The 20591-nt window shown below is 40.4% G+C and overlaps 1 protein-coding gene across 4 annotated transcripts in view; it reads right to left on the reverse strand.

Moving 5' to 3' along the window:
* Positions 1-20591, reverse strand: part of RGS6 (regulator of G protein signaling 6) — a 246869-nt gene that overhangs the window by 60500 nt on the left and 165778 nt on the right. For all 4 annotated transcript variants that reach the window (XM_066551381.1, XM_066551383.1, XM_066551382.1 and 1 more), the window contains 7 exons: positions 13463-13513; positions 11963-12069; positions 9634-9685; positions 7169-7233; positions 4179-4255; positions 1207-1288; positions 627-701 (listed from right to left, as the gene is read on the reverse strand). In XM_066551381.1, the coding sequence (XP_066407478.1) occupies positions 627-701; positions 1207-1288; positions 4179-4255; positions 7169-7233; positions 9634-9685; positions 11963-12069; positions 13463-13513 (509 nt within the window). The remainder of the gene's footprint in view (positions 1-626; positions 702-1206; positions 1289-4178; positions 4256-7168; positions 7234-9633; positions 9686-11962; positions 12070-13462; positions 13514-20591) is intronic.

The raw sequence follows: 20591 nt of genomic DNA on the forward strand, positions 1-20591 counted from the left end.
CTTCTCTGAAATGATTATCAAGCACTGGAACAAGGCTGCCCAAAGAAGTTGTTGAGTCATCATTCTTGAAACTATTTAAAAGATAGGAACATGGTTTAGTGAAGGACTTGGTTAGGTTAAGGTTTTGAGTCACTGATCTTAATGGCTTTCTTCAATCTAATTGATTCTATGAATTCATATACATAGAAGAGCTCAAACTTGCTGGAAGTCAAAGACACCCAAGTTACTAATGATCCAGTCTTTGAAATGATTAAGGCAGGTAAACATCTCATTATCTGTGCCCAGAAAATTTCTTTAAAAGAGACCTAGGTATTTTTGCCAATTCCTTTTAATTTTATGGGAAGGCAGAGCCATCAGACATTTGGGACACAGAGATCCTTAATGCCCTTCTCAGCTCTACTCATCACCCATCAAGTCAGTACAACTATGCTGGTAAAACTGAAATAATAAATTCACCAAGGAGAACAAAACATAACTTGTATTATCAAAACACTTTTTTTTTTGCTCCTCTTGGGTAAGTCTCATATACAGTAGGTGTCAAGTATGATTTACATTAAAAGAAAACAAAAACAGTGAACCAAACTAACTCCAAACAAGAAAAAACGAAAATGAGGAACTAAACTGACCTTTTTCACTTTTTGTGGGTTTTTCATACGGCGACACTTTCTAATGTCCATTTCTGTGGTGTTCACACAGCCTGGCTGAAAAGAGTTGGTAACTGTGTTATTCCTCTGTTAAGAATCTTCATCTTACCTTACTTTATAAAATATACAATTAGATCTTGTCCAAAACTCTTTCTTGAGGTTTGTGTTACTCTTGCTAAACAAGAGACTGCATATACCCAAGGATGCCATGTCAGCATTCAATCCACTTACTCCTAACTTTGTCACCAAAAGGAAATAGCTAACAGTGGGGAGCTTTTGCTACGAAGTCTGAGACAAACTGAGTAAGCTGCTTTTCTTTCATAAGCCCAGTAAATAATTTTCCAAAGTTTGTATTTTTCGCATATTTCCAAATCAACAGTTCCATAGGTACAGAAGTCCAGAATGTCTCACATAATCTAGCAGACACTTGGTGCATTGTGAACTGCAAGGAAAATCAATAAGGGGACTGTAAGGGCAACGTTTTTGTGCATAAAGCATTTACTAGTAGTAAAACTTTTCCTATCAAAACCTGGAAAGTCTCTTCATTCAAAAATAGTTTTACCACAGGCCTGTGCACATCCCAGAATGCTCTTTCCTGGCTGTCCAAAATCTTTCTTTCTGTTTTATCCTTTTTTCTGTCGATTCTGAAAACAAAAGCATAAGTGAGTATGAGTCAATGTACAAGCCATGCTTTCTTCTCTGATATAGTTCCTAGCTGTGGTTCTTAACCCCAAGACAAAAAATTTCAGAAATCAACTTTTTTTGTACAGTGATGTTGCACTTGCACGGGCACATGCCATGAACAAAATAACACTGATGTTTACTCCAACTTGGGTAAAAAAAGATTTTCCTATTAATGTGGAAAAATTTAACAGGTGTTTTTCATCTGATGAGGAAAACCTTTCCTGCTACCCTGTTCCTGTACTCTGACTTGACAGGCTGGGAAAGTTTGTAGTTTTATCTGTGTCAGGAGACCCCCAGGACCTGTTTGCTCCAGGTGAGGATCCTGGCTGATGCTGAACTGAGGTCCCCATCAGGAGAATCCATTGCACCCAAATGCCCCAGCAGCACCACTCAATGAATACAGATTGCAAAGGAGCATCTATCCCAGACATTTCCAGCAGCAACAGCATGGGCAGCACTTGTGGCCAATCCTCCTTAGAGCTTTCAACTCAAACCCTGCCTCTGCCTGTGTGCCCCCATGCTGGCAGAGCAAGGGGTAAAAGCACAGGTGACCAAAGGTGAGCTTGCTGCATGGGCCCTACAAACCAGCACCCATCCCAGAGAGACATGACTGGGCTAGCACAACAGGAACTCTGTAATTCCAGCCCTGATGCAGTCAGTGAACCAACTCACTAAAAGCACACAGCCCAAAGGCCACCAGAGGTTGTTCAAAGCAATTCTTGGCAGCAGTGAGCAAATGACATCTGGAACCTCACTCAGCTTTACACATAAGCACAAAGTCAGCACCAGCTTGCAAGATCTACCTGCAGAGGGACTGGAAGAAGCACATGGAAGGAAGAACAGCCTCCATGCCTCCACTTCAGAGCACGACTGAATAAAGCTCTGTGTCCCTGTGCTGGGTTCCCACTGGCTGCCACCAGGAGAATCAAAGCAGTTAGGAAAGAAAACCCAGGCCAGCTGTGATTTCTGACCACCAGGTTCTCTCCCATCTGTTTTTGTTTTTGAGGGGCAGTGCCCCTTGGCTAAGTCTGTGCTAGAAATGAAGCAAGAGGATAGGAATCAGGGGAGAAAAACTGAAGTTTATGAGCAGCCCTCCCCAGAAAAAAGCAAAATTCTCCACAGTTTGGCATCACTAGCTGATTTCCCCCTTGCAAGGCAGAGATGCGAAACAAGCTCTGGCACAAGCTCTGTCCCCACACAAACCAGAGCAGCTGCTGTACTGCACTGAGGACACCCAGCCCAAAACTACTTTTCTGAGTGAGTCCTTCACACCTGGCCAAGGGGGAAAGTGAAGCCTATTCCAATCTTACAGCACACACAAATTGAAGGGACTCTTTGGAAGCTTCATGAATTCTCTTCATCGACACTGTGCTCAACCCAGATTGTCAGCTCCTATCTCCAGACTTACTGATAACTCAGTATTTCACATTTTAAACTATGAAGACCCAAAGCAGCTTGATGCTCGATGGCTGCAATTTTTGAAGCAATGTGGGTATAGCAATGGGAATTCTGTGTGCAAACAAAAACATGAAAAACAAAGCAAACTTGGTAAGCAGGAGGAATGTTTTCAGGTATTTTTGATTTTTTTCCTCCCTTTTCTAGTTAACTTAAACTTTTAGTTAATGTGAATTACAATGTGAATTCCAACCCTGCCTTTCTGGAAACCTGAAGACTGAACCATCACATGAACTGTGGACCAAGAAGCTGAAACTCGCCAGCAAAAAAGTTGATAGTGGCCAGTTCATGCTTATGCCTCAAAGAAAACAGAATGAAGAAAAGATGAATAACCAACAGTGATCACAATGAGTCTGATATTTACATTTCTTCCTTAGGTGATAATTATATGTTTTAGATAGAATGCAGACTTTTGTTTTGACTTACACTTTTTTTTTAATCTTGGCAATAGCCTTTAAGTAACTGAAAGTACAATTGCTATCTTAAGTTCTAATTTTCTCTTCCAAATGGAACACTGCTATTCTGGTTGGAAAAAAATCCCTTAATTATCCTGCAGTTTAAAAGATAATTACCATATATTTAAATGGTACATAATTGCAATGTTTTTAAGCAAAGAATTTATCAAAATTCCAAAGGGTTAATCAAAGATAGAGACATATACCTCAAGACACACCTTCAAGAAATCATATTCCGTAACTTTTTAGCATCTAATGCTGAAAGTGCAAATTCCTTCCAATGGAACCATTTCGGTACTGGTGTTCTCATGTGTCATCTTCACCAATCTTTCCATTTTATAAATGACAATGGCAGGCACAAAATGGACACTCAAGAGTTTTAGGTAGTAGTTTGTAGACAATAGTACACAAACCCTAGACCATATCCATTTACCAGCAGTAATGAAAACACACTCAAAATATAAAGAGGCTTCACACTGCTTTCACAAGGAAATATGAAAAGAAATACCTGTTGTAAAAACCACCCTTATAATCACATGGAAGTGACAATATTTTTAGACTCAGAAATACTCTGCAAGCATAGAGTAACACAGACAGATGAAAAAATTCTGTTCTTTCCATTCATACAAAACAAAAATACTCCACAAATGTAGAAGCACAATGGGCTTGCAAATTACCCAAGGTCCCATGGTGAATACAGGCTTAGGAGCTCCAGACCAGTGTTTCCATGTGCAGATAATTAAACCCATCTTTCAGTTTCTGGCACAGATCTTCAGAATTGGCTCTCTACTGTTTCTAGTCTGCCAGTGATTAAAATTCACCGACACCTTCTGAGCTTAGTCACAGTAAAGATTTTGACAAAGAAGTTTTATCTGTTCAGAATCCCCTTCCCTTCACAGCTCTAAATACTGGTGCAATTCAGTGCTCCAGGATTACTCACTTCACTTGGGCCTCTGCTTGCATGAAGATGAATTCCCACTTTCTTGCAAACGCTCTCTGAAGTCTTGCTAAATTTTCCTGTCAAAAGATGAAAATTGTAAGAACAACTAATTTCTGTAATTACAACATTTGCTTGAGAGTACATTTAGCATGGTGGATATTTTTTATTTTTTTTAACTGAGAAACTAAAGACATGGAAGTCAGTGTTGGTTTCAGGTGAACTATAGTGCAGGCAAAGCAAGGCTGTAACACATCTTTTTGGGCTGCAACCCAAAGGGACCTGCCAGGGATAAGTAATGGAGTGTGATGAAGACAGCTTGAGCTCTAGTATGAAAAAAATTATGGACTTGTTCCCAAAAGATAACACTGAGAAGCTTTGTGAAGCTGATGACTTTCATTTCTGATAGCAGATGGCTGCCAGCTGCACGTTTGCCTCTCATCCTCACTTTCCCTCCCCTCTGCACTGTTCTCTTCTCTTCAGGCTTTTGTGAAGGTGCAAAGCCTGAGGTCCCCTGCTTTGCTCAGTCCTGGTCACTGCTGAGAGCATTATGCAGCTGCACAGTACTGAAGGCTGGGGATTGCCAGGATGATTCACAAAAGGAAATAGCTTGTTTGCCTGAACAATGAACACAGCTACTGCAAAGAATGGCTCCAGATGCAGTTTTGCTCTACACCTGAAGTAACAGCTCTGGTCCAGACCCATTCCAGGGAGTGTAGGGATCTGAACATCTGGATGTGGATGTGGCTTCATCACAGCTTGAGGTTAAACTCAGAACATGGCTGGAATTTCAGGCTTAAATTCCACCCTGAAGTTACGTTTCCATACCCCCCCCCCAAAAAAAGGAGGACTTTGAGACAATCAACAGGACGCTCTTCTCCATTACAGCTGGTTTAACTGTTTCAAATTTACATTGAAAACAAACACTTCTAGTTCTATCCTTGTTCTCTTTATACTTATCACCTTTACTTCAATAAACTTTTTCAGGCACATGAATTTCAATACAAGAAAAAATCTTCCTACTAGTTACTTTAAACTCTTGTATAACAAAAAGTTTAAAGGCATAAAGCTTGGCCCTTTTACCGCCAACTCCATGTAACAGCTTCAGTCTGTACATATGGAGGAAAACAGTTAAACAAATGATTTACAGCTGTACTGAATGTGATGATTTCCTTAACTGTGGCTACAAAAAACAACTTGTAATTATCTGCAACACAAATTTTTGTGGGTATTTTTTTCATTATTTTTATTTTATTTTAAATTATGTTCACATGTGCCCTCTGGAGTAAATATGCTGAAGCCAATGAAACATCACCAATGGAAGCTATATTTGAATTGTGCTTATGTTTGACCAATTATAAAAAACCTGAATGCAACTATACAAACTTAATCACATCATCAAGACTCCTGCTCTAATCAGCGTGAATGTGGGCTGGGGGACTGTCTGTAAATGCTGCAAGCAGAAACTAAAAATGAAATTCTATTCTCTTGAAGCTCCAGGTCACTGCTGATATCTATGGAGAAGCATTCTCATGCTGCATCTCCAAAGGTATGAGAAGCACTGCTTCTCACTCCTGCAAACCTGTTTATCTCACTTGTGCTGAGCTTACATCCCTTGCTGCATCTGTTCAGCTCCCATAATGCTCAGGAAGAGTTGGTGCCATTCTTATCTGAACGTCTCCAATTAGGAGAACAAATTTTGAATGCAGAAGTAACCTCTAATTGTGCAATGCAATATTCACAAGAAAAATGAGATACTGCCAAGATCTAATTATTTACCATCACTGGAGCATTGCTACTCTCAATAGGCAACAATGTGCAAAAGTACTTAGCCAAAGCCTGACTGCATGTGTGTGGGAGTATGTGCACCACTGAACAACCTTTTGTGCCTTTATGGTGGATCTTTAGAGTACTTACGCTTAATTGGTTGGATGTGACCAATTTTAATGGTTTTAATAATGAAATCAACAATATGCAGAAGAAAAGACTCAGCAAAAGGACATGTAAGTGCATGCAGGTTGTTATATTCTTTCCTTTGTGCTTGTTTGAGATTAGAACTCTTGGGAAGTCGGAATGCATTTCCAGGGTGAACTAGATAAGTGGCAATTTTTGCATGCTCTGCACTCGACCAAATGGCATATCTCTCCACATGCACAAATGTTCCAAAATGTAGAAGGTAAGGAAGAAGGAAAAACTTCAGTCTTGGGAAAAAACCCCCAAAAAATCCCACTCTAAAATATACGCAACATAGATGTTTTCATTGTAATAATCATGACCATGTAAGTCCAACTTTGTAAACAAACCCTCTAACAAAAAGCTCATGTATAAAATCCTGCTATTACACTGTTGAGCCAGTAAACAGAAGAAAGTCAACATGACAGAGAGAAAAGTTTAGCTGCTCAGAGCACTACACTCCTGGTACTCAAAGAAATACTCAGCCCTGCCCCTCCTGCCTCCATCTTCCCACTCCTCTCCACCCTGCAGTCCAACACCGAAGTTTGAGATGTTTTTATTGATAGTAATTCCAGATCAGAAAACACGCTCTAAATCAAGTTCAGTGATATTTTTCATATGGCATATAGAAAATGCTCCAATTCTAATGTCTGAGAACTTTTGTAACAAAATGTGTCATCAACAATTTAATTGCCCAGTGGCACACCTGAAAATCTATAATTTTCCTGTGCTGAAATCTCCTATATAAACCAGGATTTCCTAACTGAAAACAGGATACCAAAAGAAACTTCTGTGAAATTTGCTCCAGTCTTGAAGGGTTCATTATACAGCAGATGCTTTAATGTGGGACACAGAAAAGCCAGGGACATTCATCAGTCTTGTTCCTGATGCTGTCTTCGTATCAGCCTTCACACAGTACTGACAACTAAGGAAAAGATACAGTAAAGGCTGACCCCAAAGCACAAAATGGCAGCATTCAGTTGGCAAGCAAAGCTATCCCTGCATCCCCCAGCTTTAAACTCTAGCAGCAGTGTACCTACGGCTTCATAATCCGCCAGCTCCAGCCTAGCTTTGTTCTGCATGGTCCGTTTGCAAAGATAGATGGCTAAAGGGAGAAACAGAATGGAAAACAATTACAGACAGATTATTAGTACTAGATCTAAAAAAAAGAAGGAAAAAAGTATTCTATAGACAGTTTGTTTTCATCAGAAAGCAACATGAGTCAAGGAATGAGAGGGCTAGACACCCAGCTGACATTGCTTACAACTAATCTCAGAGGCCCTAAATATCTGGGACATCTCATTTAAAAGTGCTGGGAGCAGATGCGAGGACCTAACAAGATATCCACGAAAGGCACAATTGCTTCTGGGTCTGGTAAAAGATATAGAATAAGCAACCTGTTCCCTAAGCAGTTTGGGAATATGCATGCCAAAGTGACCATCCCTGCACTTCTTTTCTGCTAAGAAAAAATAAAAATAAATCAGGATACTGAAGTGAAAACAGAAATATGGGCCAGATCTTAAAAGCATGATCTGAGCCTTTTTTAATATGCTCCATCCTCTTATTCTTACACATATGAAATGGTAAAGAGAAGCCTTGTCACATTTCACTATAGGCAGAGGCTGCTGAAACTGATATGGTTTGGAATTCTGAGGGTCAAGATGAGCCCAGCACACACCACCAAACCAGTCCCAGGCTGCCTTCTGGGAAAACCCCACCTGGATCTGCTAAGCGCACCCCATTTCCATTAGAGGCTGAAACACAAGGTCCGCAGCACGCTCTGTGTATACAGTCAGGTCTGAACTTAATAGAGGACCAGTGCTACTCATGTAATTCTATTCCATGCTGTTTCTGTAATTTTAACATTCATATAATGAGCCAGTATTATGCACTGTAACCAGAGCTGACCAGTTCATTTATATTTACACATCTCAAGGGCAGTTTTTTCTGTAAGGCACTTATGATACCAAATGAAATAAGTCAGTTGCCTCACAGTGTTTTTTCATGCAAGGCAGTGAACTGCCATTACCAAGTTAGTTCCTCTCCTGTAAGTGGACACATGCAAATAAAAAAAGTATGAAGTGCTCCTGGGATTTCAGCTTTATTTGGGTCTACTGCTAGTTTGGGATTAATTCCTGGGAAGACTCCATCTGTACAGGCCTCTGATATGCAAAGTCTGATTATAAGCATATGTTAGAGGTTTCTGGGACAGATGAAAATCTGTCACTACAGAACTCAGCTAATGCAGCTGAAGTTTGTCCAGCTGTGGGTCAGCTCATAGAGGGTTTTATTTTGGTGTGTACTGCCCCACTCAATGCCATTGCAGTGCTGACTAACTGACTAATAATCTGACTGCCAAAACCAATTATTTATCTGATACTGCAGGAAAAAACCAGAACCTCCCTCTTCACATTATTTTTCTGGTATTTAAAGAATACATATGAGACACAGTTCACACAGTAATATAGGGTGACTGTAAAATATGGAAATCTTTTTTGCAAATACAAAACAGCATTGTGTTTTCTCCTTAACCATTCCCTCACTAGCATAAACATGTAAGTCTAGTTCATCTGCAGATGAGGACTTCAAATGAATTATCACATGACACACACCATTGCAGGCTACTTCTTCACCCCAGCAAATGATTTCCAGAATCCATAATGATGAATAATTATTGCACAGGAAAGAAAAAAACTCAAACTGATTATTCAGGGAGGAGTTCTAAACCAATCTTAGATTATGAGATGAAGGACTTCCAGAAGCTCCCGTTTTATGACTGCACACATGTGTACACTTCCTCTTCCAAAGCCACACCAGGATGCAACAATTAATTTTATCATTTAACTGTGAAAGCAGCACAGGTCTGGAAGAGACAGCAATATTGCATGCAGACAGCTAAAGATAACAACACCGACATATTTTGTTTATGTATTACCCCTGTTTGCAGGCACTCACATGTTTAAAACACCATGTTGCACTTTATTAACTCATAAACCATGCTCAGTCTTCTCTTTTACCATATCATCTAGTAATCTTAAAAAAGTGGGAAAATAAGTCTGATGTCATGTATCAGAGAACTTTTAGCTATGGGCTGCTGTTAGTTATGTACTGGTTTATTGATCAGTCAGATAAGTGCCCAGATGAAGTAAATTTTATTGATCTACATAACGGATTCAGCAACAGATCAGAGGATAGTCTCCCACAAAAGCAATATTGGTATTATTTAAGATTCCCAAGAACCAGTATTCTGCTTGCCACAAATCCTGCTGAAATGAACAGGGCTATGGGAGAATGAAGGCAACAGATGGCAAAATCCTGGCCCCACCAAGCTCAATGGCTACAGCTCCAGGGGCTTGAGACACTGCAGGGTTTCAGTTTGTGCATTTGAGATGGGCACAGATCTGCCTCGGCACTTGAAGGATGTATGTGGCCAGCAGTAATTATTTGAAGGACACCTATTTACATAACAAACTAACTTTCTATAATGCAACAATCATGGTCTCACCATAATCTGTGTTTTCTGGTTCCCAGCAGTTAGAAGGCCAAAAGTATGGTGCCTAAGAAGAAACATATACATTTTTGTAATTTAAGAGATGAAAACCGATTCAGATGCAGAAAAATATTACAAGTTCAAAAAGAAGAATCACAAAATCTACCACCCAGATTCTGCCCTCAGGGGAAACACTGCTACAGATTACAGTAAAAGTGAAGATGCTGCAAAAATCTTTAATGGTCCTCACTGCAGGTAAATAGAGATGCTGTAATGCAAACACATCTTGTGGAGGATGTCCAGTGTCCTGATGAAATTTCAGACACTGTTGCCAGCTCATCTGAATGTGGACATCTTATCCACTATCCCCAGAACTTCCTCTTTCCCCAAGAATTCACAGGCCATCTGAATATATATATGTATTTTTAAGCACGTGAGAAACCTTGTAGTCTTATCTATATGCTACATATCCCTTTCTTTTCTGGAGTAGCTACCAATGTGGCTGGCAGACAATTTCCTTTTTAGCTGTAACAGATGGCAGAGGTCAGAACTCAGCTGTTTAGAGTCATTCTGAAAGCAGAAGTCCTGCTAAACTTAGTGCTTTGGTTTTCTATCCAGGTCTGCATATTGCAGTTGCTACAATTAACTACAAGCTATATATGACTGTATTACAGTTTTAACATGAATGAAAAATGACATAGCAGCCATCACATAAATTACAGAACACTGATGCTTTACTGATTACACACTGCTTTACTGCTGTAATGCTACAGATGGGCATAGGACATTAACACACAGAGTTAATATCCTTCCACCAAAGTACAGTGAGAAAACATTGAGGATTCAAACAATACAGGGTTCAATGCTCCTACTGACATGTATCTTATGAATTTCAGAACATACAGAGCTACTCTTAAAGGAGGGACTGAGGTTGAGGTAGAAAGAAACAAGAAGAGAGTAATGGAAAAGAAGCATGATTCTATCAGGTTATTTTTGTAGAAAACAGCTAAGGAGGTGTGTTGGAGGAAATGAAAACAGGCAAAAATACACAAAAATTGTAAGAAAAGACAAGGGAAAGAAAAGTCAATAAGCAGTCATTTTGATGATGTGGATTACACAGGCTTAAAACAATAAAAAGAAATTAAGTTATATTGAAATGTAACTCCTGAAAACTGCATAGGACAAGTTCTTAGAGTGCCATTCTTTTAAAACAGAGAAAAATACAGGTAAATGGACAACCAGTATTACCCCTGCTTCTGTTATGTCTTACATGACAGGAGGATCAGGACTTTCAGAAAAGAAAGGGAATTGTAATGAAAAAACTGAGTCTGAATGATGCCTTGCAACCAGAAGGTTGGGTGAGATAAGAGACATCTGTGATCTCCTGGGCTTCTTTTTTCACCATGACATTGGTCACATATGATAACACAATACCACATTAGCAGTAGGCATGAGCAGCTGTAACATCAGATGCAAAGAGCAGAACTGGCTTTTCAAATAAAAGCTAAAAAAGAGTAAAATAATGTAAAGGAGGAACAGGAGGGTGAACAGAAGAGAGGTGACAGGAAAGATAAGGGAGCTGGCTGAGAAAATGTAACAGAAAAACACAAATTCAGCCAGCAGGATGAGGCAGTAGGACTCCAAGTTTAGACTTACTGCTTCTTCTAAAGTTATACAATCAGTTCAGAAGGAGCTGTTGCAGCACAAGCACTTAGTTATCTAGTGAGCTGACACTGGCTGATTTTGGACAGAGTATGGAACTCAAGCACAGGGTGCTTAAAAAATTCAGCACATCTGGAGGCACAGGAACACTGAGGGATAGAGATGTCCCAGTTTAGGTGATTGCCAAGGTTACACATCCTTTGTAGAAGAGAAAAAGCCTTAAGCTTGCCCTCTCCCACAACAATCCGTAAGCAAGAGATGACAAAAATTAATTTTTTTGCTGTGCCAAAGCTTGAATGTCCAGCTCCTAAGTGTGCCCTGGTCCATTTTGCACAGGAGAATGGCTACTTAATTCTGCATCAGAGTTAGGACCTGAAAGCCATCTTCTTTCTCCTGGTTTAGTTCAAATCTGAGTAAAACAGCTGTGAATTCAGGTATCAAAAAGAGTCATAAGACATAGCCATTCATTCATGTAAAAAACTAAGTCAGAAGGTAGATGAGAGCGATTTGGGATTCTAAAGCAAATTTTTTTGAAGGGACTTAACCTCTCCTAGGCCTCTACGAAGATAGCTTCAGTCCCTGGCTTCATAGATCTAATGGCTGATTAGGTAGTGGGTGATTTCAGCAGTATTACTGCAGGGACAGAAGAGGGGACCACAAGGGAGTCAGGGTGCTCACCAACCTGAAAACGATAGAAGGTCCCATCATCCTTAAGGGTAAGGACATGGTCTGAGATGGGAAAGACGTAACCCTGTGCAGCAATAAGACTTCCCAAGTGTATTGCTTCCCCTGTGAAAGAGAAAAAACAGCAGGGATGTGTCAACAAGACATGCACTGCACATTTCTCTGCTTTCAATTGCAGCTCTGGTGATGACTCATGTGAAATCTGGTGCCCACATGCCTCTCTGTACCCACACCACATCCCTACTACTTTCAGCCAAACCCTGCAAAGCAGGGGTGCAGAAATCAGCCTTACAATACAGATGAAGCACTGCTCAAACGTTTAACCCTTTAGGTTTTTGTTAACAAAATTCACATACCAGTCCAGCCCTAGAGTATGAAATTAATTTCAAAGTACATTATCCACTACAGGTGACAGCTGACAAGAAGCCTGTTCTGTCAGTGAACCTCACTTGCTTCTACCAAATTCAAAAAGCACCTGCAACACCTGTTCATTAGCAGGATATTTATTCATAAGGACACATCCTCACACTCACATTGCCCTTTGTTAGAGAAAATATTCCTAAGGGGAGTTACATATCCTAGCGCTGCCCAGGCAACCTTCCCCGATGCAGAGGCCCATCTGTGCAGATTTTCAAGCAATGCCAGCTACCAAAAGCTGCATCATCTTTCACAGTGTTGAAAAATCATCTGCTTGTGTATGTCCAGATAGCTAATAAAGCTGTTGTCTGCAGCTGAAATTCCAATTTGGGACTTGACAGGACTCATGAGAAGAGATGTATATACAGGGATGCCCTGGTGGGTGATTCAACACTGCTTGTATCTCTGTTTTTACACAGTGACAGTAAGGCAGCTAAAGAACTGGTAGGTGAGAGCCTGGATTTTTTCCCTTTCCTGAAAAGGAAATGAAATTTCTGAACCTGCAGATCTTTTCTTCCCCTTTTCTCAATAGGTCTTCACTTGACTAAATGATTTTGGTTTCTCTGAAGAGTGAACTATTTGGATTGTGCCCATGCACTGATCACTCTTTATAGCTGATTATCCATTTATTTATTTGCTTTTTTGATAAATTAAAAACCATTATCAGATTCTATAACCCTGGCCAAGAATGACACAGGCACTATGTCCTGTCAGCTGAGGCTACCTTTCTTCACACCATGAAAACTTGATGCTGCATTTGCCTGCTTAACCACACCACATCCACCAACTTCTTTTTGAAGTCTCGGAACAAAACCTAAAATCAATCAGTCTTCTGTAGGTAGCAGCAGTTTCACAGACAGGCTAAAATTCCTGCAATAGTATTTCAGTTCAATGCAGTATAAGGCATTAGACTTAATTAAGATGTTGACTCTTAACTCTTTTCCTCCTTCTTCCCTCCAATGTTTAAATCAACCATGTTCTGTTACTGCCATTTTAGACTGCAGCAATATAGTATTTACTGTCTAATGGCACACACAATACAGATGGAGCACCTATTTCTCCCCAGCTGTGGTCACCTTACCTGCATCCTCAATGCTGAGGTTCTTCATAAGCCACTGCACAATATCAGAACCTTAACAAACAAATGAACAAAAATTTAAGAAAGCATTAGACACGAGACCACAGGGTTTGAGTGCCCTAAAGAGAGATAATATTAAGATAGATACAATAGAACTGGCATGAACTTTATTCCATTTTGCTTTTTATTTCCACTGAGGTTTCAGAATGTTTTTCCTTCTTGTGCCACACTGCAGCTACATGGTTACTGACAGGTACTAAGTCCCACGGGGCTTTCTGTGCAATAGCAGACTTGATATACCTGAAGTCAGATATTAGTCTAATGGTTCCTTGTAACTGTTCTCTCCCATTTTCTTCTCACCTCAGCATACAGAGATAAGTTTCTGCAGGCACAGGTTAGCAAGAAAATGAAGGAGCATTTACTGGCACCTCACACCTGTAACATGTAAATGTATAAAACTGAAACATCAGTCAAAAACAGATAGGAGGGCCTTACTTATGTCAAAGACAAGCAATGTCTTTGAGAAAGAGAGGGTATTCAGAGAGCCTGTAACCACAGCCCCTGTGAGTGGTCGCCTGGTGGTGATCACACAAACTGAATGGTGATTGGGAAGAGCAAGCCTTTAATATCCATCAAGAAGTTCATTAGATTTTCAGGGCCCACATCCAGTACAATGAAAGTTGTTGCAATCTTATAAAGAATATCAAATTCTCTAGGATTGATCCTCTGCATGTATACAACCTCTGTTGCTTGCATGGAGATCACAGAAGTTGAAAACTTGTCACTGTTCAGTAGAAAGGCCTGTTACCAAAATACATCATGGCAGGGCAGCAAAATTTAGTTAAATCACATACTCAGAAAGTTCAGCTTAAAATTAGACATAATGGTGTGTACAAGTCAGCTAACTGGAGTTCTCCAAAGTCAAAGGCAATCAGCAAAGACACTTGGAGCAATATGGCAAGCCCATACTAAGTTGCAACAGCATTCATCACAACCTAACAATGCCACGTCTGCATGCAGACACAACATCAAGCCCTTCTCAGCATACAGTCAATTTCCACAGAAATATTTGCATTCACATACAGTAGGCTAATAGCCCCAGTAACACTTCATAGAATCATAGACTGGCTTGGGCTAGAAGACACCTAAATATATCCAGTTCCAACTCCCCTCCATGAGCAAGAATGCCATCCACTAGACCAGGCTGCTCAAAGCCCCATCCAAACTGGTTCAGGCTTACAAAACAAATCCCAGAGGATCTGATTTGTGTGGACCACTTCTGAACGCAGACATGGATGGGACTTCAGGAACAGCATAATCACCATGTTTGTTCCAGAAGAACATTTTGCTTCCCACAGGCCCAAACCATCCCCATGCCCTCAGCAAACCTTAGATATAATAAAGGCCAGGAGTCACAATGTGCCATAGAGAGAGACAACAGGTACTGCTAGTGCCCCAGGTCCCTGCAATCATCTGCAGGTCTGACTCTCCCATACAGGTGAAATTCCCATGAGAAACATGAGCTCTACCTCACACAGAAGGGGACAGCAGCTCCCACTCCCCTGGCAATAGAAGTTGATCCAGAACACTACAAAGAGCACCAGCAAACCCTTTCAGACAGGCTTCAGCGGCAGGCAGCAAAATGAACCTGACCTACCTCATCCTCCACCCAAGGCAGATGAAACAACAGACCGGTCCCCTGCAGGGAATCAGCAGGGTTCCTGAAGATCAGGGAAGCATCTGATTTCACTTATATACTGGGCAAGCAGATGTGGTCAACAAGCAGCAGCTGGGCATTGTCTCAACCTGCCTCAAAGGCAAACCAGATACTAAAGGATCAATCTCATGATCTTGTATTCTCAGCAGTATGGTCATTCTCCACACCTCCCAACTTCACCTAGGAGCATTTTCAGTTGCCACTACCCTATCTGGAAAGTTATTCCAACTTTTTTTTTTTTAATAGAATAAACTCTTCCTCTAACTTCACAACCTAAGTTTGTTAATGTGCAATGTATTTGTATTTTATAACTCTATTGTGATTGAAGGAAAATAATGATTATTTTTCCTTGACAGTTTCTCCTGAGTGTTTCTATGGAGGGCTGACACATTGTCTCTCCACCTCCACCTCATTAAACCAACCCAACTCTTCTTATGTTCTCTTAAGGTGGTCTCTCCCTATACCATTCAGCAACTTCTCAAATTTAAATCCGCTTCTTTGAACTGAGCTCAGCAAAACTGCAGTCAGTACATTGTAGAACAGCAAACCATTGCCTCTGGCAATGGTGCCAGCACTTTCTTTTCTCAACTAAAACTAGCATGCCAGATGCATCCCGAGGTCATGTTATTTTCTTGAACAATAAATTTATTCAGAAAAATATGTACGAGGGGTGCAAAACTATCTGTGAAAAGAAAAGGCATCTAGTGAACACTGTTAGCTGAATAACATATGGGGAATATGTTCAGAGCCATGTTGTTTTGACAAGTTTGTTAATAAAATATTGTATTTTATAAACATGGGTGTTCCCTTTTACCTTTTACAAAAAAAATATTTTGAAGACAGAGTACAACATTTATGGTTAGAAAGCTAATTCAAGAAGATTCAAACTGTAGTGCTTCTGTATTGTTAGAAACAAATCCTCACAAAATGCTCTGGGTTCAAGTGAAACCAGAATCTTTCTTGATTTTTCAGTTCATCCCCTAATCAAAAAAATCCACTGTTTCTCCTGATTTTGGTCTCTGGTTACAGGCTTGCAGTGATCTCTTAGGCATTGTATTCCCAAGTGACGTGAGAGCTGATACCTGACAATCATCTACAGTATTGCATCGCATTGGTCACGGGAGGTGAAGCGGTTTCTGCATGATCTCCCTTTCCAGGTCATTTCCCTTTCCAGTACAGGAACACTTAGTTCCTGATTTAGGACTAAGTCCCACTCCATTTTAACATAGAATGATCATGTCCCAGCTCTAGGACACTTCTGAGGAATCTATTCAATTTCCATCAAACAACAATGAAAAACTCAAGTAATGCTGAATGCTGGCTCCCCAGTCTCTGACCCCTCATAAAAAAGGTTTATATGGGCAGGAAAGGTATAAAGGGGTAAGTAAACTGAAGGCACTGACTCAACCAGAACTCCTGTGATCAGCCACTCCAGAATATAAGCAGCAGTTGAGATCAGGAATTTTAATTTGTCTCTGTTAAAAACATGAAGTAATTCCTGAATGCTGCCAAGAGCCTGGAAGATGTTATAGCTGTTCTCCAGTTGTCCTGAGGCAGACAGATTATCTTTCTGCTGAGCTTGCTGAACCATTATTTATCACCTGCCAAGACTGATTACTCACTCTTTGGACAATGACAAGTCTTTCCTTCCTCTGTTAATTACTGTTATCGTTAATAGCCATGTCACTAATTAATATTCAGTCATAATGAAAACTCTTTTCTGCCATCTCCCGTAACACCTTAAGTTTTTAGGGTTACCCTTACAGATTGGCTTTGCATTTGCTTGTGGCTGTTTCTATCACTGCAACCTGCTTTTGCCCACCTAGAAATACTACTTGTGCCCTTCTTAAAATAAGAAAATTTAGATTTATCCTTCTAAGACACAGTGAAGATTGGAATGATTTCTTTACAACACTGTTGTCTGCCAGACCAAGACATGGATACCGCTATCTGTAAGTCTTCAAGAAAACATCATCTTCACCTCTCCTTTAGATTAAGCCAGGTAAATGGTCCTCATGTAACTCATCTTCCCAGAAGGGTATTTTCTCACATTTCACAAGCTCTTTCAGAGGGCACCCAAGGAAAACTCTTGACTCTGATATGTTTCCACTGTACCCTAACAGGGCATTTGAAATCCTCTGAAAACAAATAGTTGATCATGCCTTCATAACAGGAAGTGTTACCAAATCCAGGTAGAGAAATAGCTTCCATCTTCTCCGTGCTCCTCTCTATACATCTACATTTCCTCTGAGTCAAAATGCTCAGTTCAAGGATAGCCAACATCCTCTGAAAACCTATTTCCTCCTCATCTATAATGAAATATATCTTTTTGCCTTAGGCTCTTCTTTGAAGCTGAAGTTGCTTAACACCAACAGAACAGCTGTATTTCTACCTGCAAGCATATTCACAATGACCATTTATCCAGCTACGTATTTAGAGACAGACCCACAGTTTTATATTTATTGCTATTTTCTGCATTTTCTCTTCAGCCTCAGTGAACCCATTATAGTAGCTAGCATTCTCTACTGGCCATTGCCTGTCAACATGACAAATGAGTGGTAAGACACTGAAAGATAAATTTAAAAAATTCACAAGGTGTGGAGCCATTGGCAAGATGCAGTTGGTGAGGTGAGTCACTATCCCTGTATTTGATACCGTATCTACTCAACCTATGTTGTTCTACCTCTTCCAGAAAGTGCAGAAAGAAAGATTTGCCCATCTTTTACATGCTGAAATGACAAAGGCAGACAGGATGACTCACCATCCTCCAAATACCTCTAAAGATTTGCTGCCTGGAGTGGAGTCTGTACCTCTGGTTCTGAGGTACAAGGACCACTGAGGTCTGCTTGTCACCCAACAGACCAAACATGTCCCTGACAAGGCCTACACCTGTACACACAAGTGTATGTATACAAATAAAAATTACAGGAGTATTTCTGAAACCTCAGCAAATGTGTGTGTCTCTATTTGTCTTTTTAGGCCTGGAAAGACAACTGCCTTTTTGCTGTGTCCTGAGATGGCAGAGCTTACAAGCACTGATGAGTGGAGCTCTACAGGGATTTGACATGAGACAGCTCGTGTGGTCAGGTGTGGCACCAGGGACCAAGGACTACACTACAGTTTGTCCTGTCTGATGGGACTTATTAAGCTGAGCCCTGACCACTGGCTGCCATCAGCTGATGGGGTGGGTTATCCTGGATCTCAGATCATTCACAGCCTCACACTGTACTGACAGATAGTATCAATAAAGCAAGTGAGGTCTTAAAAACATTTTAAAATACCACCCGATCATACCATGAGAAAATGTGTTATACATATCTGTATACAGAAGGATACAGAAGATTGCTTGGTTATTTCCTGTATTTTTTTCAGTATTACTGTAACTCTAATATTCTCTGAACATATTTTGATAGCTTAAAAAATATTAAGTACTTCTGCATGGCAGGGGGAGGTTTTCAGTCTGGTTGGGATAGGGTTTTTTTGTTTGTTTGTTTTGTTGGTTTTTTTCCCATGAAAAATGTGAATGTTTATCTCCTTCCTAGATCTTATCTACACACTTCATGGGCAAACAAGCCACGTGCCTGGCCTCTGATGTTAATCACCTCCAGACTCACAGTCTAGATAGTCTTTTGCTGGAAGGGTAAAAATATGTCCCACTTCCTGTCACTTCATTCTTGAAAATAGATGAACCCATTTTAGCACCAAATTTTCTAAACAATTTGCTCCTGAACTCAGAGCAATCTTTAAATATTTCTATAAGAAAAGCAAGAGAAAAAAAATCACAAGCAGTTGAAATGACATAAAAATACATGCACAGGTGTACGAGCAGACACTCAAGCTGCTTTTCATGCTGCTAATCATAGCAATCACACTGTTAAATGAAAATAATGTCTTGGGTCCTTCCCCAACTAGTTCTGAGTCCTTGGTAAATCTAGGACAAAAGGTTAATTATCCCCACTTTTACCACTGGCCTTGCAAAAATAAACAAATTAACATCCCCCATGATAAAGGGTAAAATGATTTCATACAAAATTTCTCAAGGCCTTTAGCACTCTGTGCTACAATTTTTCTTACACAGAGCCCCTCACTGACACCCACAGCGATTTCAGCTAAGTTGGAAGTACAGACTACCACTCACAGTAGGGATGTAACACAAAGCAACCATTTTTATGGTAGGGGGGGAAAAAAAAGGAACACCTCGGTCTCTCTCTAGTATTCTGCCACAAATATTGAGGAAATGCTTTGTAAAATTTACCTACAATGACTATATAAATAAATACCATTGCCAACTAAAAAAATAGCTCAATCTGAGTCTCAGTTGACTCAGAAAATGTGGTAATTGCAGCTCTCCTTCATCAGCATGTGGTAATTGCACCACTCAGTGTCAGCAAGGAGCATCATCAAAGCTACAACAGCTCAGACCTTCTAGCAATAGCAGTCTTCCTTTATGTTATACTCACTTTAAATCTTATTTGTGAATTATTAACAACCATTAGCAGCAGGAGTGTCACCCCTTTTTGATAAAGCAGCCAAAGTTTCTAAGGAGTCTTTTTGTTCATTGTAAACTTGAGCTCTTGAATTTACAGTTTACTTTTCTTGTAATAAAACAATTTAAAACATAGTACTCTATGTGAAGTAAGAATGAGGCTTGGTGGGAAGGTGGAACACAATATTTGAAAGATGGAGGTTTAGAACTGCAAAATCCAAATTCCTGTGTACTTTCAACCCTGTTAATATCTCCTTCCTCTGACCTGTTATTCAGAGGGACTTTTGCCTTGTCATATTGGTCAGGCTACCAAAGAACACACTCCCTCCACAATGCAGACCTGTAGAGGAAGAGTTTCACTAAGCAGGAATCAATAAATGACATGATGGTGCAGAGCTCTGTGAGGGCTAATTTACTCAGGTAACAAAGATGAATTAGATCTTAAGAGCTCAGAGATACCACAGCCAGACTTCTTTCCTTACAAGGCTGCCCATCTAAAAATAGCTCAGGTAGCTTCACGAGGCACGAGAGAAAATAGCAGGGACATGCCCAAAGGGACATACCCTCCCATCACCAAAACCTAGAAGCAAGCAGCCATGCTGAGCAGCAGAAGGATGCTACTCACCAAGAGCCCTGCATTTAAAATGATTGCTCTACAGTGGTGACAGTAAGGCTGAGTTAGCAAAACTCTTAATGGATGCACAGTTGATGCACCCATTAAGAGGATGCATCCATTAAGAGGTGAAAGGGGTCTGCCAGGGCAGCTTAAACGAGGTCCTCAACTGGAAAAAAAGTGATACCAGCAAAGGGTCTTTTTCCAGTTGACCTGCCCAGCTCATAACGGTTTTGGTGTTACGCCAGCCTCAGTGTTGTTCTCACTGCACTTTGACAGAGTTGTGTCACGTCAGCCCAGCCCTCACACCTGACAC

This window comes from Molothrus aeneus, chromosome 6 (assembly GCF_037042795.1).
Source record: "Molothrus aeneus isolate 106 chromosome 6, BPBGC_Maene_1.0, whole genome shotgun sequence".
NCBI classification, from domain to species: domain Eukaryota; kingdom Metazoa; phylum Chordata; class Aves; order Passeriformes; family Icteridae; genus Molothrus; species Molothrus aeneus.